We start from the raw sequence: 21,500 nt of genomic DNA, 5'->3' as shown, positions 1-21,500 counted from the left end.
CTACACTGGAGGATTGTGTCTTTAAGTGATTAAAATAAATTGAGGTTTTCAGGCCTCACTTAGAAACACCTCATTCTTCCTGGTGTATAAATGTGTGTCAGTGGGACAGCTGCTGCAGGCCGCTCGCTCGCTCGCTGAAACACGCTTCTGTGACACTCTGTGTGTTTAATAACATCGTCTGCCAGGCTCCGTTTCCATCACGCTGGATAAATTGTTTACTGTATTCACTGTGAATCCATCTTGAGAACTTATTGATAGGGTTGTTCTGTGTCCGTGGGGTTCGCGCGTCGCCGGCAGGCCGCTGTGGCATCAATCACGTAAGGTCCCGGACGGAGCCCTCGACGGTTTAACGTCCCTGATCCTGAAATAGCACGGGGCTGATAGGAGGAGGAGGACGGAGCGGTGAGGAGGAGTGACCGTTTAGATCTCAGGAATCATTTGTTTGGACTGAGTGTAGAGAGAGTTTCAGGTGAGATCAGGATCTGCATTTATCACCTGGTATCAACAGAGGTGCTGACATTTTCCTGCTGCTATTTTTGTTTTTACGTATTTTCGTGGAAATACTGTTCCCTTGTCTCCTAAAAAAAGTTTAAAATGAAGACACTCTTATTATTGATCAACAAGAGGTGACATTAAATACTTTATTGCAGTGAGAGAGAGCTGGTTCAAGACACAGGGGGCGCTCAAAGCACAGTCCCTTCTAAAACCTGAACTATAACCTGAACTTAAGACATGGCGGGCACATCTGGCGTGGATCAAACCATCACTTCCTGTGGCAGACTCTCAGGTCTGACATTGATCTTCTCGAGCAGTTGGACTGATTTAATTCTGCTTTGTTCTTCTTTTTCTCTCACTGGTGTTTAACGACAGTTGGCATTAAGACCTTCGTCTTCTTCTGGAAGCTTGTTTCTGAGTGTGTCTTCAGTACAAATCTCTAACATGTGTTATCTCTTTACAAACTGCTGCTGAGGGACTTAGGCTGGGGGGCGGGGAGGGGGGTGTCTTTATCCCAGTCCATATGGAATTTGAATGATGATAGAAAAAAAACCCACAGAAGAGAAAAACATCATTGTGACGTCTCAGCTCAGGGGATTTTTGTCATGGGACGCTAATTTATACGTTTAACCAGCTGAAGGTGAGAGGTAGCTCAGGTTGATGGTGGGTGGTGGTGGGGTGCATATGTAAATGATCAGATGTGTGTGTTTTTTATCTGATGATTGGATGAAGCCGTCCTCGTCTGGCAGTCGTATTCATCTCCGTTACTTCCTCTCACCTCGAGGGAGACGTGTTTATTAATGTGCCACTTCCCTGATAAATGGACCAATGTCCTCCCCACCCTCAATCCCCCACCCCCTCATCCTCCCCCTCCTCCCTCCCTCCCCACCATTGTAATTTATAGCAGCAGCCGCCACTGGGAGGTGGAAGACGGTGTGCATGTGATCTGGACAGTGTGTGTGTGTCTGTAAGGTTTCAGGTTCAAACGATGCCACAGCTGCTTTTTTACAAACACAGATTCTCTGCAGCTGAAGGCCTTTAAAGGGCCACGCCGCCACTCTCTCTGTCACATGCACACAGGCCCAGGTATGTTCAACGTATGTAACTGACAAACTACGATTGATTTACTGTTGAAGAAAAACTAAAGACGGTTACAAAACTCTTAGGTTGGGTTTTTGAGCAAATGTAAAGCAATTTTCTGAGGTTTAGTACAAATAGATAATTTACTGTAGATAAAGGCCTGCCAGGTTTTATTCATGTACATATTTAGGTAAATTAACCATTATGAGGAAACATTTCAAACAGATAGGTATAAAACTGTAAAATATAGTCATGTCATGTTTGAAGCAGGAAACGCATAAAAAAAACCAATGTTACTTAAATTAGGGCTGAAACAACTACTCTATTAATCAATTACTAAATTAATCATCAACTATTTTCACAACTGATTAATCGGTTTGAGTGTTTTTAAGGAATTAAAACAAGTTTTCAGATTTTTCAGCTTCTTAAATGTGAATATTTTCTGGTTTCTTTGCTCCACATGACAAAGAAATCATTAAAACAGTCATTTTTGGTTTTTGGAAAAAACAAGACATTTGAGAACATTGTCCTCTCTAGGTTTGACAAACACTGATCGGCATTTTCTGACATTTTATGGACCAAGAGATTACGAGATTCATCGAGAAAATAATCACCAGATTAATTGATTATGAAAATAATCGTTAGTCGCAGCCCTGAAATTAAATCTTAAGCATCTATGGGAAGAACTGTGATGTGGTCAGTCCTGACCTGATGATTCACTGACCAGGGAATATTTTCTAGTGTTTGACTCTTTATCTTTTTCTACATTTTCTCCTTGCTTTTGTTCGGCTTGTGTGTAAGAGTGAAACTTAGTCTCTGTAAATAACTCAACAGTGGCATTTTGGACAGACACAAACCAACCAACCAACCATGCCCTGTGTTTGTTTGTTTCGGGCGCCTGCACAGTGTTTTGGTGCGGCTGGAAATGGAGGCTGTGACAGTTATAGTTCACACTGTTGGCAGCCGGCCGTCGCTCTCAGTTGCACCAGTTTGGCCTCTGACACCATAACACAGTGGGTTCATTCACAAGAGCTGAGCTGTGTGTGCTGAAGCTGCTGGAGAGGATTTAACCCTGACTGAATGCGTTCAGGGCTCATTTTGATTTACCGCTGGACAAATATTGATACAGCAGTAAGTCATTGTCCTCACTCGTTAGATGTAATTATCGTTACTCTGATGCCAAGTATAGATGATGATTTCCCACTAATTTGGCAAGTCCCAAATGAATCCTGATGAGGACGAGCAGAGCAGTGGATTAAGTTTTATGTTTGTCTTAAACAAACGTTTTATCCAGGCCGGAAAGAGACGAGTAACTCTGACGATAGAACTGGCTGCTGCTGCTGCTGCTGCTGCTGCTGCCGCTGCTGCTGCTGCTGCTGCTGCTGCTGCTGCTGCTACAGCCAGTTCTATCGCTGCATGACAGAGAGAAGAGTAATGTTCTGTACGCTTGCAGCCAAACATCCAGGAATATCTGTGAGTTGTTGATTTATACAAACAGGAAACACGGAGATGCTGCCGTGTTGTAGACACTCAGACTGATGACGTTACTCTCTCTGGTGTTCATCATCACCACTTCCCCTCCGACATCACTCTCACTCGCTCTCTCTTCCCTTTTAAGGTGTGAAGTAAAGCACCAGATCAAAGTAGGCATTCATTACATTAAATATACCTGCTGCGACCTCGTCTGCCCGGCGATGGCATGAACTGGAAATGTCACAGTGACACAATAAGTCCTGCATGTTTATGGAAAAGTGCTGGCAGAGGCTGGGGGAGAAATATTACAGTGCACGGTGCAGCGGCCGGCACCTGAAGGCCCTCGACTGTTTGAAGTTGTTTGACATAAAAAATGTATACAAGGCCTTTTTTTTATTTATACACCTCCTCCTGTGATCTTTGTTTCATCATCCACCCGCACCCGATGCCCTGATAGGAATTTCATTCTCCTTAATCAGTGTCAAAGCAGGGCGGAGTTTAAAGGCATGTTCACTTCAAATAAAAAGATGGAACTGTCCTTTACTGCTGCATCTGCATGGTAAACTACCCTGAAAACTACCCTGACCTTCTTTACTTAACTATGTTTTATTTTGACAATAATCAACCATTTCAATTCTTTTTTTGAAACTAAAATGACCTCAAACCTTTTAAATGTTTTAGTTTTAACAGAAATCGATCAAATACTCACCATCGATGGGGGTGATGTAGTCGGACAGGTGGGCCCCCGCAGTGGCCCCGCCCCCTTGCATGAGCAGCTCGCCGTAAGGGCTGCGGTGACTCGCCATCAGGTGGTAATACTCGGCCGGACTGGCTCCAGGCGGAGGAGGAGGAAGTCCGAACAGACCACGGTCTTTCAAATGCTCGTGGGCCACTGGAACAAGGAAGGAAGGAAGGAGAGAAGGAATTTAGGAAGGTTAGAAGGAAGGAAGCTGGGAATAATTAAAGGGACAGGGGGGGTGAATCCCTGCTGTGTCCCACCTCACACCGTGGAAAATCTTTGAATGGACTGAGGGGCTGATGGGGGGAGGGGCCAGTGATGTGCAATGGCCTGTGTTTTCCCCCAAATACCACGGCATCAATGGGTCAAAATGCATTCAGGTGAGGGGCAGGGCCTGGTTTTAGCATAATCTGTGCTTTTAATGGTACTGACCAAATAATGCCAATACCGTTTGGGCCTGACTCATTTTAGAGTTGGGGTTCGTTGAATCAGGTTATGTGAAGTGACAAGAGTGTCTGGAAACCATGGCAACACGAAGCTGCACAGAAATTCCCAAGGCCAGACTGGGTCATTTTGTCGAGCATGAGCTTCTCGAACAAATAAAGTTTGACCCAAACCTGACAGGCTTTATTTTTTCTGATTTTTCTGTCTGACCTGACGTGAGTTTGATGCCGTTCATATAAGATGCATTTATTCTGGTGCTGGTGATGGTAATCAACCCTAAATACCTAGCAGAAAACCTTCTGGAAAGTATGAAGCACAGCTTTTCTGTTCTCACACAGATCCTCTCAGAAACTTGAGTGCAAATACTTCTCTAACATCAAGGACTGGCACCAAACCATTGAAAAACAATCATATCTTCATACGTCAGCTAATGAGCCTCCAGTTCACCTTCACTTCTTTCTTGAGGATGCAGAACAAACATGCTTCTCCCCCCTCTTCCTTTCCTCGTGCTCTCAGTGATGTTTCAGATGACATTAGGGCTGTGGATGTTAAACAAAACATACGCCGCTCTTGCACTGACGTCTTTCTTACAGGATCATATTTCCACCTTTAAAAACCCTTGAAGAAGTTTCAGCTCTGTGCTGCTTCAAAAACGACCTGAGCTGATGGCGGGATGGCGTCCTGTCTTCAGGGTCACCTGGAACACATAAAACCCCACAACCTCCATCTCTGAACCGGAGTTCTCGTCTTTCAACGAGCCATTTGCGGTCCCCGGTCCTCCCCGTCCTTTCTCCTTTCACACAGCGTTATCACAGCCAGATCTGGAGCGCGGTCACTGATTTGAGCTTAAAAGCATCGCCACATTACCACTGACAGACTGTAAAAGAAGATTTATGCCAGGTCCCACTGCGGCGCTCCAATCTGTTATTGTAATTCACCGCTGGAGAAAGAGTTGTCATCACGTCCTGGTACATTTCGTATTTTTTTCTCTCCCTTTTATCAATTTCCACAGATTGTTTTAAAGGATCTCTTCTCGGTATTGAAGCACCTGGGAGGTCAAGGTTTTTCCACGGAGAGGTCGAGTCATGTGACGGCAACCACTTCATTCAACTCCCTCCTGGACGTCTTAAAACCACAGACTTCATCTGCTGCAAGACCTTTTCCCATAATACATTTCTACAAGTTTTTACCATTTGAAACAAATAAAACAAGAAATACAAAATCTGAAATGATCAAACGTTAAATTGGATGTTTTTCCAGCTCAAATTTTAAAATTAAAACCAGAACTGAGCCACAACTTTGTAGTTTGTGCATCAAAGAGATGTTTTCCCTTTGAATCAAGATTTGATTGATTCCAATACTATAAATCTGAGAGGTTACACAATGACTAAAGGGACTTAAAAAGATAATTTTGTCTTGAGCTTCTATAAATGAGACAATCTTTCAGGAACCACTGAGGTTAGAGCATTAACCACACTTGTTTTCCCACCTTTTTCAAACCTTATTTCAGGTCAGAATAATGAAACATAACAATCAGATTGTGTTTTAAAGATAAGCTCAAATCATCAAATTATTATGAAATGATGATTGATTTTTCGCTTTTAATCATTAATCACTTTTCTGGTTTACTTAATTATAATTACACTACCAAGGATGTTGAAATAATAAACTACTTCAGTGGATTCCAGTGTAAATCTGAGAGATTTCATAATAATTCAAGGGACTTAAAAAGTGGAATATTTTGTTGGTACTACTTTGTACTAATTTTGCAGCTGAGTGTGGGTCAGAAATGGCCGGTGGTGGACTTACGGTCGGCGGGGCTGAGTCCTCTGGCTGCAGAGATCATGGACAGCGTGGGGCTGCCGTGCACTGAGCGCAGGTAGTGCTCCATGTGAGGGTTGACATACGGGTGAGGCGGGCTGAACGGAGAGTCGCCCGTCGGTACGGCAGCAGGCGAAAGGCGGATCAGGGAGATGTCGGAGATGACGGGGCTGCCGGTCAAACCCGCAGGACTGGAGGAGAAGAAGGTGAAACGTGAGTTATGTGGTTAAAAAAAACAGTAAAGCATTGGTTGGGGACTATTTTCAGCTGCGTGTTAATCCACGTTTGTTGATGACACTGGACTGATCTGCCACGACCACCTGAGGCGCTGTCGCTCTCGATAAACGCCTCACTCGAGCACTTTGAGTAATCTGTCTCCAAAAACCCGATCCTCGTAGCCCCGGACACAGACGGCGTCGAGTGTGAGCTCACGTCTCGAGCTTCTGTGTGGGGATCTTTTGATCAGAGGACGAGGTGAGAACGGGGTCACGCAAACGAGGAGACGCAGAGCAAAGGAAGCCCTGGAGCCGCGGGGGATCACCGGTGTCGCTTGTCGACTTTAGAAAGGAGACTAAAGATGAGACGGATCAAAGACATCATACATCAGTATGATTGTGTTACAATGAGACTTCCATTTAGAGTAAATAAAGACATTACAAATATTGTATCAGTTTTAATCAGCAGATCTTTGTGTAGATCTCACAAATTTTCTTCTTGAGAAAACACTGCCAGATTGTTTGATTGCATCACATCACATGATGTCATTTTTCTTACTCAGTGCAGAAGGTGAAGAAGACGTTTTCCACCTGAAACAACAGTCACTTTTAATAATTGAAGTTCAGGCTGCAGGTCGAGCTGATGTGTTTACCAGCGTCTGAACCTGGTTAGAACCTGCCTGAAGTGATCGTGCTGAACGAGTCCGAGGCGGAAGGTGTCTGGGATCTGTGTGAGTTTGTCTCTGCGTTCGTGTGGTCGCTGAGCGAACACAATAACTGACCCACGGAGCGTATCGCAGTGCGGCGCCGGGCAGCGGGCTGGAACAGGAGGGAGCTGTCCACGTTCACACGGCTGTCACTCTTATTGTCTGAAGTCAGGAAGTTATTTTTTCTCACGTTACTGCGTCGTCCTCACAGCTCATTAAAGGGAGAAGGTCATGACCATGTGTTTCATGACCTTCACCTCCTCATGTAATAGAGTGGAGTAGAAATGATTCAACACAAGTGTGGTAAGTGTGGTCGTGCACTGTGAGCGGTTTGCAAAGTTGAGTTTCCTGTTGGAAAAGTCGGTCCAACAGTGAGATAAAGACATGAACGTGTTCTTATATCACAGACTTATTATTATTTTAGAATTATATAGATTATTATTTCACTTTACATAAACAGCCTCATTTTAAAGAGTTTTGACAAAAACTTTGATAAGTCTCAATCTGTTGTCAAGGACAGCAAACTGGATGACGAAATGACTTTTTGAGGAGGCCGTGATTTGCAGCGCCACAATCTGTTTGTTTGTATGTAGGTCATTTCCTCCTCCACATGAGGCGTTCGGGGGTTGCCTGTTAAGTTTGAGGCGCGTCCGCTTCACGCGGCAGTCTCATAAACCTACAGTGGGAGTTTATTCAGCCGCTCGCTGGACGGCGTGATTTATCTAAATCAGAGCGCTCCCTGAGCCCCCGACACCGGAGACGAGACTCACTGTCACACTGTAATTCATCTCCGGTGTCTGCGGGAAGAGTCTCACAGCACACACACAAACGCACACATATTCACACACGCACACACACACACACACACACTCGAGCAGCAGCACAAACAAAAAGAAACTCCCTTAACATGTAAAGGAACGTCCAAACACACAACTTTTACTGAAACAGTGATCAGTAATTAAATATATTACATTCCTTTTTTTAAAAATGTCAGCTTTTCTTAAAAAAAAAAATACTAGTTAAGTTAATATGACCTTTATAAAGTAAGAGCTCTTTGTTCTGGGCTCCTTTGATTAGATGACGCATTTATTCAACTCTTTTTCAGACTTTTTGTTGGGTTTCTTTGCAGCGTATTCAGTTGTGTCCAAAATAATAGAAATTGGAACAAGTAAAAGTGCAATAATCCTCTTTAACTACTGTATCCTCCACTAAGAGTTGTTTTACTGGTTTGTTTTTACCTTATCTCCAATAATAATGAGTATTTTAGGCTTAATTTTTTACCAGTACGAAGTAGGGACATCGTCTGCTTGTGATGCTTAAAAAAAAAGAGACATTTGCAAGAAGTCTTTCAGGCAGCAGACAATAGTTAATTTGCTGATTGTTCCCTCATTTCCTCATGTACGTGGTTGTGAAAAGCAAATAGTGTTGCCATGGATATCAGTGAAAATAAATGGTTTAGAACATTAAGTTAACTGAGGAACGAACGTCACTTATGTTAGACGAGGTGTTTCACGGCTGGTTTTGAACTTCACTGCAGGGAGATGAGATTCTAAAGCTGTCTGTAGTCCTACATCAAGCTTTTAAGGATTTAACAAAACCTTAAACTACTAAGCTGTCAAAAACATTACCAAGTATGAATGTTTCTACTCCTGTGTCCACTCATCCTACACCTGAAAACATTTGAATTTGAACTCCTTATTATGATTATTTACAGTATATGACACACTTAGAGGAGTCCTTGTTGCTTCAAAACGCCACAGTTTTACATTTAATCTTGAACTTTAATGGAAAGAAGACAACAACTGGAGTAAAAATCTCTTTAAAGTTCCCCTCCTGTTTCTTCAACTGGAGTAAAACATTGAAGAATGTAATAAAGCCACAGAGTAAACAGCAGATGATGAGTGTATTATCCTGTCTCTGCGGCATCACAGTGGGGAGGAAGTTGTTCCTCTTCTTGAAACTTCCTTGCCTCACTGTCACTTTGCCGGCGGCGGCGAGGAAAGAAAAAACGGTGGAGGAAGAAGGAAGAAAAAAGAGGCTTCCCCTCGGCTGGTTTTTATGACAGGCTTGACAAAATAACCAGCCCTCTCATTATGGTATATGCAAACAATGATAAAGAGGACGGCGCGGAGATGTCATGTTAGACAATCAAGGAGCGGACCTCTGACACGCTGCCACGCGCCGATAATAAAGTGCTGCACCAGGCGACAAATGACACCGCACTTAATTTGCTGCGCAATGTTCCTGTAATTAGGTGAATTTGGCACAGGCAGTGGGGAGCGACAGCCAGATCAAGGTCTTGATGAATTAGGGGTCCACTGTCAAGATCAAATCACATTAATCAAGGTGGCCGAGTCCGCGGACAGCCTCCCCCGCCCCACACTATCCCAGCCGGCGTGATGAATAGCCCTGCTTCCACCAGGCGCGAAGTATGCATCACCATCAAATCTGTGAATTTAAATGTAAGAGTACTATTTGGAGAATTCTATTGACTTTTTTTCTGCGGTGATAAAGTAACTTTAAACTCCTGCAGGAGCCTCGTTGTCTGGTTGTCTCAAAGTGTGCCACATACTCAGACGCGCTCCACGGCTCCCAGACACTTTTAAATCTAAAGTCTGGATCTCTTTTTGATTGATTTAAAAAGTTACTCTTCCCTGAGCTGCAATTAAAAAAAACAAAAAAAACAACCATGAATGAGAACGGCACTCAACAAACAAACAATGACACTCTGATTAGCATTGGTCAAATATTCTCTGAAACAGGGATTTGAAAGTCTCAAATCCCTGACTTGAACTCAAATGCATCACAACACACTGCCCTAATCAGTGATTTTAACATCACAGCACACAGGAGTTGTTGTTCCACTGCTGCCTCCATCACTAAGTTCAAATGTCTTATTTTATCAATTCGCCATTTGAAATTCTTCATTCGGATTTAAATCAGTGACACACAGTGACCACACGAGGCAGCAGTAGACCAGCAGCTCTGTGACCCTGTGAGCTAAAATCACTGATTTTCTCTATGGGGTTTGGTGTGGGAGAGTGAGTGGATTACAAACTTCAGTTTCCTGTTGGAAAAATCTGTCTAACTGTGAGATAAACATGTTCTTAAGACATCATAGTCTTAAGCTAACATAGATTTTATAAACATAGTATTTTGTTAAGTGGCTAAACACTTTATTGTAAATGTTACGTTTTTCACAACTCATTGCCCAAAACCAAACAGCTTCATAAAAAAGGTGTGAGGTATACTTTTAATTATTAATATGAAGTATTATTATTATTATTGTTAATAATAATAACTAACTGATAATAATAATAACTGAAGTGAAACCTGTACATTTCAGTCAAAAAAATGTTCAGCTGGAATGACAAACCTGTGAGGTTGACTCGTGTTTATAACACACTCTATTTTCTTTACAAACAGAATTTCCCTCAGGAAAATAAATGGGATTGTGTGTCTTATTGAACCCACAGTAGCAGCAGCGTGGAAGTGGGGCTCAGTGCCACTCTGACCTCTATAGAGTGAGGGTTTAATTACAGCGCTGGCTCGGGGGCAGCGTGGCCTGCTCCACACAGATTAGTCCACACAACACGCCATTAATGAAAATAAAGAGGTGCTGGCTGTATTATGTCATCAGTGATGGATCCGACCCTGCTCAGAGTCGCTAATGGAGTGTGCTACAGATTGATACCAGTCAACCTGAACACTTTTATTCTTATTTACACACACAGCAAATTTGAAAGCAACTTAGTATATAAACCAAATCACTTTTTTTTTATTATTTCAAACTGATTTTTGCCACTTTAAAAATGACTTTTCCAACAGGAAACTAAGGTTTGTAAACCACTCACTGTCCCACACCAAACCCCATAAGAGAAAATCAGTGATTTGAGCTCATATTGACACAGGAGCTGCTGGTCTACTGCTGCCTCGTGTGGTCACTTTGTGTCACTGAGGTGAATCTGAACCTTGTATTTCAAACACAGAATTTAAGAAATAACATTTGAATTTAGTGATGGAGGCAGCAGTGGATCAACAACTCCTGTGTGTGTGTGTGTGTGTGTGTGTGATGTAAAATCACTGATTTTCTCTATGGTGCAGGAGACAAAACTTATTCCATTCAGTCCAGGTTTTTTAAATTTGCACTCAATTAAAAACAAAGGATTGTTTAGTTTTCACAGAGTAACAAACTATGAAATAAATAATGACAGATCTGTGTCCTTCTCCCACATTTGTCTGATCAGAATTTCAGTGAAATGCCTTGCTCACTGGCACCTCAGCCTTTACAGAAGAGATTTTTATTGAAACCTTTATCTCCCACAATTTCACAGTTTGTATCTGAGTGTGTGTTTTCTCTCCAGATGGTCGCAGCTAAAGAGAGTGAGCCCACATAATCAAACCCTATCGGAAAACGAGCAGCGTGTGAAGGGTAAATCCAGAACCAGCATTGATTATTCACTTTGGAAGTCAGCGTGTTGTCATCTGCTTTTGATAGTGAACTTGGCAAACGTTCAGCTCTCATCAGCGCCCGCGAACACACACTCCACTCCCAAAAACAAGCCGTGTAACTGAATATGAAATAAACATTTGCATCAAGAAGATCTGACGACTCTAGTCAGCGAGGAATCACATGTAGACAGAAGAAGGAGAAGAAGAAAGGGCCACCTACCCGTGCATGGTGTGCAGAGCGTGAGGCTCGTAGTGGTAACGTCCCTCGTGATGACGCATGTCAATTGGAATTGGCGTGTGGAAGGTGGGGAACATGTGGTGGGGGGCTGCAGGAGGAGAGGAGCAGAGAAGAGGAGAGAGAGTTAGATGTGAGAGATGAGACTTCTAAAAAGAGAGAGAGAGAACTTTCAAAGGCAAAAGGGGCTACAATGAAGCAACATGAATTTCACAGTGAGCTGAGCACTTTCGTGTAAGAATATTGGCACTATCACACAAGAGAAGCGGGCTAAATAAATAATCAAAGTCGTCCTGAGAAATCCTACATCTTGAACATAAAAGATGTCCAACCGGGCTTTTGACAAAGACCTGCAGCTCCGCGCGCTTTGAAGCAGACGGGATGATGGAAAGCTGCGGCCTGCACTCAAACCAGGACTGACAGCAGTGGGAAAAGCCTCCTGCTGCTGCTGCTGCTGCTGCTGCTGCTGCTGCTGCTGCTGCTGCTGCTGCTGCTGCTGCTGCTGCTGCTGCTGCTGCTGCTGCTGCTGCTGCAGCACACATCCACAGACATACACACTGTCCACACCTGTGTCCACTGTAAACACACGTCTGTCTGCAGCACTTAGTTACTCTCCTCTCCTTCTCATTTTATGTCTTTTTAGAGAAGGAGAAACACATGCAGCGTCGCTGACCTTCATCTGACTGAGCCAACGAGGTGAGAAGAAATATTTTACTTTATGAACAGTCCAAACTGAGCAACAGCATCCTAAAAACACAAAGCGTCTGCATTCTCTGCAATGTCATTCAAGCTTTTTCAACAACAAGCATATATTGTTTTTATGAGCTTTTATTGAACCAGGGTTAAGATTAAAAGTCTCTTTTATTAGAGGGTCTGGACAAGACATGAATCAGTAAATCTAACAACAAAGTAGGGTTAGAGTATTCTTAATATTCCCAGAATTATAGACATTAGTAAAACCGTTATTTAAATTAGACAAGCTTGTGAATCGAGCCTCTTTCAGACTGTAATGTGTCTTAAAATGGGTAAAAACAGGCAAAAATAGATAGTAAGTCGTGTAAGAAATGTTTGCTTAAAGTGAATCTTGCACACACATCAATTCATGACAGTGAATTTGACACATTTTTACTAGTAGTTAAACCTCAAAGTAAGCTGTAATATCTTATGAATCTGTCTTTTTTCTTAAAATGAGATCATTTCCAGTGAAAAACTTTTCCAGAAAACAAGGCTTATTCTACTATTCCAGTTTTTGCAGTGTACTCTTTTATAACTATTTTCACTTCAGTTCCTCTTTCAAACGTAATGAATTGAGCTCGCTGCATCAAAAATGAATTTCCTTCGGAATCAATAAAGTATCTATCTAATAGTCATGTGACCCACAAGTGATAGCAACTATTCATGACACAGCTTCTGCTAATCCAACGCATCAAAATTGAACCCATTTCTCCATGGTGTGTCACTTTTCAGTCATTCTGTCAACAAACAAACAAACAAACAAACAAACAAACAAACCAAGCAGCCGCCAGGACGTGAGTGTGTTCATGCAAACACGCAAGGAATCATCAGTCGTGCTGCGGAGCTTCATGACAGTGGGAGACAAAGTCCATGTTCTGCTCTCACTTTTTACGACCTCTGTTCCTTTTCATTGTGCGTTGTTTTATATTCTGTTTTCCTTTCATTAATTCCTCTCAGACGTGCAAAGTTTCCCCAAAAACATCCAAACTAATTAGCCGTTGCGTTGATAACACAAATCCACCAAAAATGTCGTGCCTTAATTTATTTTTACCAGCGTATAAAACAAGTTTTAATGGAGTTATGTTTCTTGTTAACATTTTTCCTCAGGTTTTTTATTTTTTTATTTTGGCATCGCTCACTCTCCCTCTACGTTTGCCTGACTGCGTCCAGCCTCGCTCGCCCTCGTCGCAGTTTTCACGTCCACGTAATTACAACCTGGTGTGTCAAGTCTGCGAGCTGCCGGATGAACGAAGACAAGGCGGATAAAAAGAAAAGAAAAGATGGAGGGAGCGGAGCGAGAGAGGTGAGCCACCTGATCTCTGGACTGCATTAACATTCTTCCTGAGTCTCTCACACACACACACGCTGGGAATCTGGTGGCGCGGTGACCTGGGAGTTTTGCAGCAGAGGGGGTCACAGCTATGGATCATTATCTGCTCTAGGCTGAGCGAACAAAGGGGGATAGCGGAGGTTAGCAGGGCCTCCTGGGCTCCCGGGGGCCCCGGCACCAGAGTGAGTCAGCATTCCAGTCCCATTCCTCTCACTCTGCTCACTGACAGCGTGACGGACAGACCTGGTCCCTCAACGCCACAGAAATAACCCACTCTACTTCAGGTTTAGCTCCAAAGGGACCGGGCTGGATTCACTCCTGCCTGCCTGCGTCTCCTCCTCACCACTGACATGAGGAGGATTCAGAGAAACTGGTTCCCCTTCAGCCAGTGGAAACATCTATGTTGTGAATTCAGGAAGGGGTGGGATTGACCAGGCAGGCTTATTCCATCACTGAGACAGTGCCCATTGTTCTGTTGCCACAGTAGGAACAAAAGGCGAGCGCTCATGAGAGTTCAAGAGGCACATTTACCTGATTCACTGGGCCTCGATCCCCCCTGGGCGTACGCAGCATCAGGCAGCACTGCCGTGCCCCCGCTTAGGCTCCAGCCATCTATTAGTCTTTGCTTGATAACATTTGTTTTAGCGTCTGCTGGAACCGCTGCAGTCGGCCGACCACACTTTTTCAAAGTCACGGCCCCTCCCCCTCCTGTATGCGGACAGCACAAACCCTGTTTACTGCAGCGTGTTATCTTTAAGTTTAGTGAGTTCATTGAGGCCAAAAAAAGAGTGTGAATGGAAAGTCTAAGGACTGTGTGCGTGTTTTAAAAGTTCTGCAGTTACTTTTTCTACTTTTTCACTGAGCAAAACCTGATATTGTGTGGATATAAGTGGCTCAGAATTAATGTTTGTTGAAGCATAATGGACACATTTAAATGGATGGTTCAGGTTTTTGAAGAGTGATTGTATGACGTGACACAGGGAAAACTGGTTTTTGATGCTTAACAAAAGATGTAAAATAATCAGCTCAAGTCTATGATCTCTCATGAACATGTTCACGTCTTTGTCTCACTGTTAGTCAGATTTTTCCATTAGGAAACTGAAGTTTGTAAACCACTCTCCATCACAGCACACAGGAGTTGTTGATCCACTGCTGCCTCCATCACGACGTTCAAATGTCTTATTTTGTCACTTCATCGTTTGAAGTCCTTTGTTCATATTGACCTCAGTGACACAAAGTGACCACACGAGGCAGCAGCAGACGAGCATCTCCTGTGTCGCCCGTGAGCTAAAATCACTGATTTTCTCTATGGACTTTGGTGTGGGAGAGTGAGTTGTTTACATACGTCGATATAGTTGACTTGAACGGATTTTATTGGTGGTCATTTCAATGATGATTCCAACATTTGACCCTTGAGATTCATCACAGAGACATGTCTTTGTCTCGTTTTTATTTGAAGGAAATTTAAGAGGAGAAACCAGACTTTTTTTTTCATTTTTCATCCGTCCGTCCGTCCAGTCTGAACCGCTGTGTGGCCTCTGAGTCACTGCACTTATCTGCTGTCGACAGCTGGGCTCAGGCCACATTTTAATAACCTCCATGCATCACTGGGCTGAAGGTGAATGCGCGGTGGTTGGCATTAACCAGAACGAGGCAGGCGGCAGCGGCGGGGTAGACGAGCCTCCTCCGCTCGCCGTGTCACCGGCAGCACGTTGTTAGCATGCTGTTTGTGTAATTTAGGTACTTAAAAGACGGCGAGGGTTCAAAGACTGATTGCGCCGTCGAGTAATCAGCCACCTCCAATGCACGCTTGATTTATCACCCCCTCGCTTAATAGCACTGCTTAACACACAGGTTTGTCCAGATTAAGTAATTACCTTAAAGCAAAAGTTTATTATCTTCGGCGACGCACCGGTGATAAAGGTTCGCTGTCGCGGCGAACCAAAGGAAGGGCTCGTCGCTGGTGAATGAGAGCGATAATTAAAATACAATGAATTAAATTGTCGCTTCTGGGGCTGTCACCATGCTCCGCAGCTAACATCCATATTACCCCGCTGGCACCCTTTCCAGGGGGGCGCCTGGGATTATGCTTCGCCCCGCTCTACTCCAGCAGCTGAGTGGGAAATTACTCCAGTGGGCCATCTGTAAATTAAACAAAGACCTAGTTCTTCTCCAAAATGAGGAAGGAGGGTGAGAACCTGAGCTAAGAATAACACCTGAGCACACATTAGCTCAGTGTAAGGTGCTTGTTGTGAAGTCTTAATGAGGCGGAGGCCTCCACACGTACAGATGTTGGAGCAGAGAGGAAAACAACCAGAGACGACGAACACTGGGGAATCTTTTGAGTGATGCGCCTCTATGTGATGAATGTGTCGCAGGTGGAAGCAGTAGACGTCTCTTCCTGCCTGTGCGGGGGCCCGGACCTCCGCTTCGATCTACCAAAATAGATGGAGGTCCGCGCTGCTGTGGCGTCAGCACTCGTTCGCCTCCCGTGTCGATAAACACTCGGCTGCTCGCCCGACACGATCTGCTGAAGCAGGAGCGTCTCTATTTTCTGACCCCACTGGTCCCCGAGCTCTGCTCCGCTAACCAGCTTCACTTTACTGTCGGCCACGTTTGTTTGACATGATGGAGCGCCGCTCCCTTGGCCACTTCCTCACTTCTCTACAGAGAGAGACGCACACAAGCTGCAGCAGGAAGCTGCACTCAAAACACGAGGCCTCGCGCTAACAAACGGAGGAGACATCACAGCTGCGCAGTGTTTGGCTCATTTAAAGGCCTGAAAGTCTCACTTCTTTTTTATTTCTCTCATTAATAATCCCATTATTACACAAACAAGATGTAGAATCACCAAAAACTGTCCACAAAATCCAAAATAGCTGACTTCCTGTTAGGTTTAGAAAATGGTTCCAAGAGACTTGTATGACAAATAAACAGGCTGACAATGGGAGGCGCTGTTGTGCTATTTTGCCATGCCGAAGTTTAAAATCAGTCAAAGCGTAAAATGTGCATTATTGCTGAATTTAGAATGTGAATTAATGTGTTTTTATACATGTAAAAGTTGTCCAAAAAAAAAAAAATTGTTGCAATATAATTACAACGTTAATGTGATGGTTTTAAAAATCTTAATTGAAAAAAATCACAACTGTAAGTGGTGATTTAAACTTTATTTTCAAGACTTTCAAGTGACATTTTAATGATTATTCCCATTCACAATTATTCCACTGATGAGAATTTAACCGCATCAACTTATTGTTTGGGATTTTTATGGCGTAGTATGTCGTCCCGTCCCGCGATCAGGATTTGCTAAATATCCTTAAAACTTGGAGATTTCTGCTCAATGCCCGGCGTTAATTTCCCACCGAAAAAAAGTCTGAATATCTTTAATTTAATGTATGTTTTTGTCACATTCTTTAGAGTTCTACTAAAACTTTCAGTCTCTACAGAGGAACGATCGTGTGGTCAGAACGCCGCCCCTCCCTCCCGCCTTTGTCTTCACGCTGTGGACGCTGCACAAAAGCCCTCTTCTCACACACTTCAGAATGACCTCTCCTCGACAATACTTCTCTCCTTCTTCCTTTCTCTGCTCAGGAGAAGCTTGTGGGCGACGGCTTGAGAGAAAACAATAGAGAAAAGGAGACAAACCTAAAGAGAATTGACTTTCTAATCCTGATCAGCACTTTCCCACTGCTGAGGACATGAGGAGTGCAGGTCAGGGCGTTTCAACGTGCTATTGCTATTTTTGGTCATACAGAGCCCACTTTATGCTGTGAGACAGATTTTCCAACAGGAAAGTGCAGTTTGTAAACCGCTCACTCTCCCACACCAAAGCCCACAGAGAAAATCAGTGATTTTAACATCACAGCACACAGGAGTTGTTGATCCACTGCTGCCTCCATCTCGACGTTCAAATGTCTTATTTGTCACTTCTGTGTTTGAAATCCTTTGTTTAGATTGACCTCAGTGACATAAAGTGACCACACGAGGCAGCAGCAGACCAGCAGCTCCTGTGTCACTGAAAATCACTGATTTTCTCCACGGACTTTGGTGTGGGAGAGTAACGGTGAACTACCCCTTTAATCTGCTCCATGAAAGGAGAAGAAAAGCAAAGACTAAATCCATCCACATTATCTCAAAGCTGTGAGGGGGAATCACGACACCGAGATAAAAACTTTAAAATGAAAAGATCTGGACTATAATTTGTTTGGATATCTCTTGCCACTGCCATTTCTGTCCCTGCTGCGATGACACGTTACAAACACTGTCCCATAAACAGGCACTTAGGTTGAGTTTGATTTAGCTGGCTTGTAATTGAGCAGAGGGCAGTGAAGTGTTTCATAAACACAAACTTCACCACTGAGGTTCAAAGGGAAGGAAAAGGGAATTACACCCTGAGAGAGAGGGAGAGAGAGAGAGAGAGAGAGAGAGAGAGAGAGAGAGGCTACAATTCTGATTCAGGTTTTTTATGACAGATACGTCTCCACTGCGTCCAAGTCTATCATATGTTAAGAATACGTCTTTTTCTCACTGTTAGACAGCAGTGGATCAACAACTCCTGTGTGCTGTGATGAACAATCACTGATTTTCTCTATGGAGTTTGGTGTGGGAGAGTGAGTGGTTTTACAAACTTCAGGTTTCTGATGGAAATGTCTGTCTAACAGTGAAATAAAGATGTGAACATATTTTTAGACATCATAGACTTAACCTGATGTAGATTTTATGAGGTGAATCTTGATTTCTTGATTTTTCCCTGATTCTAGCAGCAGTGTTTTCAGTCACAGAACACGTAGCTCCCTGGTTTTGAACGAGAAGTGTAACTTAGGCCCGTCCTCTCCCCTCCAACGGGTGACCTCTGACCCTCACAGTTCTGTAGTTGAATAGGGACGGTGAGGGCCACAAAATGTGGTAAACATGGCAGTGTGTCATGATAAAGTGTTGAGCAGTAGAGGCACAAAAAAGAAGAGGAGGAGGAGGAGGAGGCCGCCTCACACAATGAGAGCATGGCGCACAATTAAACAGTGACTCTCACCTCGCCTCGCTTCGTCTCAGCGAAGCGCGACAAAAGCTTTCTGAGGAAAAACTAATCTCCTGAAATGAAAGGACACATTAAATATGAACCTGCACTCAACTTTGTTCCCACTACATAATAATGAACATTAAAAAAACACCTCATTACAGTGATTAATATTAAACATCCCATGTAATGAGTTTCCTCCGAATTATTCAGAAAGAGGTGGTGTTTCCTGACCTTATTTCAGCGGCTAATTAGCTCGCACCAACACCAACAACGGCCACAAGACGAAGCACGCGGCCTCAACAATTAGTCTAAAGGAGCTATTAGCCTCGCGACCGAAGGGGAGGAGCAGATGCAGCTGAACAGCACCTTCGTCATCTCTGCGTTTACATTTAAAGTTTTGTTTAATTTTATTGTTAAAGAGACTCACATCTGTCTTTAACTGGAGATCTTTTGTTAAAATGACAAGACAATTCTGAATATTTACAAAATCTACATTAGAGAATTGACCTGTGATGCTTCATCGATTGGTAATCGACTACGACAACTATTTTGATAATTAATTAAAAGCGTTTAGTGCTTCCTCAATCAATTTCAACTAATAATACAACTAATCAATTTATCAAGAAGATCAATTAATAATAAAAAATAGTGATTATTTGCATCGTTACTGTTGATTTTTCGTTGCAATAAAATTCTTATCATTAAGAAACTGTTGTTAAATCACAAGATCTTAATTATAAGATGTTAAGTCATAAACATGAGATACAACTCCCGTAAATTATTTATCATCGTTACAAAATAATCACAATAAAAAATCTTTTCTTTCCTGTGGTGAAACAAAACTCTGCAAATAGATTTAGATTGAGAGACAAAACTCAATAACACGCAACCAAACAGAGTGAAACAAAGTTAATTTAGTCTGTTGGTGGTTGTAATCCTTCAGCATGAAGCCTCCTCCTGACAGAAGACCGTGATTAGGAAACAAGAGCTCGGCTCAGGGGTTTGTGGAGGGAGAGCGGGAGTGGGCGGAGTCTGACGACACCCGCTGAGGTTTCTCATGCCGGCTGCGATCGTGTTTCTCCGACAGCAACAATCACGCCGTTACACCCACGTCACGACGGTGAGGTAACTGTGGGAGGACGCAGATTTGATTCTGAATGAGAGTGTTTCTGCACATCAAAACTTTATAAGGTCACAGATTGACCAACATCCTCATTAAAAACAGTGAAATGGTAAAAATGTGTTTCACTGCTCTCATAAATGCCTGCGTTTAATCAACGTGTTGATCCAAACAGCTGGAAAACAATCACCAGTCACACATCGTTTACTCTATTTCCTCCAATAATCATTTTCAAACAATTAAGTCAGTGTTTCCAGTATTTTAAACGTGAAGTTTTGCTTCATTAAAACCTTCAGGTTACTCCCAGAATCCTTTGCGTGTGACACAGAGCTCGTTTTTGAGGCAAAGTCAGACGATGGGAATGTCTCATCTCCACCCTTCTTTGCAAAAGTACAAAGAGGGAGTCCATCAGTCGGACAGAGAGGGAGGAGACGAGGGGGGGAGGGGGGGGGAGGCTGATCGCCATGGCAACAAAAGGCATCTAAGAGCAGGATGAGTATCACTACAGGAAAAAAATTACGGAAAAGTTCAGATGACAGAAAAGAAGTGAAGTTAAAAGCAGTTATGACTCAGCATGGACATGTTAATGACCTCTGCAGTCTTTCCCAGCATGCACTGGGCAGCGAGCAGGACGTTCAGTGATGTCCCGACCGTGTTATGGTCTTGGTACAGATGTAATCATGATTTTGGTGCCCGAAGAAAACTTGACTGTAGTCAGGATTTACATTTTTGAGAAATTTAAATCTAAAAATCCAAAAACATCCAGAAAACATCCACAAATGTGTAAATAATGATAAGATTATTCCAAATCTAGGAAAATTCAACTTCCATTCAGTGCTGATGCTTCACTTCACTGTCAGCCTGATACCTTTAGACTTTTTGTGGTTTTTGCATCAAGAGCAGTAAAGTGTAGCTTAATTTTCACGACACGGTGAAAGGGTGATGAGTTACCTCTGCATGTTAATCTGAAACCATCCTCCTTCGTGTTGTTATTCGTGTTTCCAGTGTGTCAGACCTGGATTCCACGTCTTTTATTGAGTCTCTAATCACTTTCATTGCTGTGTGAGTGTTGAACATGAGGCCCCGCTAACAGGGAACCACTTACTTCAGCGCATTTATGAGGGAAAATATTCCTCAGAGTTGAATTAGTAAAACGAGCTAAGTCATATGTTGCGGTGTTTTAACGGTTGCTATGGGCCAGTGGCGGTGCAGACGCTGGCTTTTTGGCGTTAAGTGGGAAACACAACACTCCACGCCGTGTCTCAGACCGGAGCCTTTAAAAATCCCCGAACGTGACGAGCCGCTGCTTCGTAAAGATTTACAACAGGCAGACAAACACCGCGCCGTGTGTTTATCCTCACGTGTGAGCTTTGATTTCCACTCTAGCCCAGCTAATTAGCTGTTATTGCTAATCTCCAGCTGCTTTCTGCAGTACTTACAAGGCAATTAGTCCGCCTCTTCTCATTTCAGTGGAACTTTTTTCTGAAGCGCCGCGGCTCTCAGGCGGCAGCTGTGCGACCGCCGCGGGCCTGTCACTACCTCACACTGTGACAACACTGAGTAACTGACCTTCACCAAACTACATCACACGAGAATCAACAGCTAATGAGTGACCTCAACCTTTTCTTCCAACACAG

The 21,500-nt window shown here is 43.3% G+C and overlaps 1 protein-coding gene and 1 long non-coding RNA gene across 2 annotated transcripts in view; one reads left to right on the top strand and one right to left on the bottom strand.

The window, feature by feature from the left end:
• The window catches only part of LOC122765314, an 81,416-nt gene that overhangs the window by 1,519 nt on the left and 58,397 nt on the right, over window positions 1-21,500 (top strand). Inside the window, exons 2-3 of the long non-coding RNA XR_006359957.1 lie at window positions 12,305-12,357; window positions 13,504-13,699. This is a non-coding gene — a long non-coding RNA (uncharacterized LOC122765314). The remainder of the gene's footprint in view (window positions 1-12,304; window positions 12,358-13,503; window positions 13,700-21,500) is intronic.
• The window catches only part of LOC122765313 (zinc finger protein GLI2-like), a 50,892-nt gene that overhangs the window by 12,647 nt on the left and 16,745 nt on the right, over window positions 1-21,500 (bottom strand). Inside the window, exons 3-5 of the mRNA XM_044019492.1 lie at window positions 11,647-11,752; window positions 6,041-6,243; window positions 3,758-3,940 (exon numbers count right to left, since the gene is read on the bottom strand). Of these exons, the coding sequence (XP_043875427.1) occupies window positions 3,758-3,940; window positions 6,041-6,243; window positions 11,647-11,752 (492 nt within the window). The remainder of the gene's footprint in view (window positions 1-3,757; window positions 3,941-6,040; window positions 6,244-11,646; window positions 11,753-21,500) is intronic.

This window comes from Solea senegalensis, linkage group LG2, assembly GCF_019176455.1.
Source record: "Solea senegalensis isolate Sse05_10M linkage group LG2, IFAPA_SoseM_1, whole genome shotgun sequence".
NCBI classification, from domain to species: Eukaryota; Metazoa; Chordata; class Actinopteri; order Pleuronectiformes; family Soleidae; genus Solea; species Solea senegalensis.
This window is presented reverse-complemented; position numbering and strand designations above follow the sequence as displayed.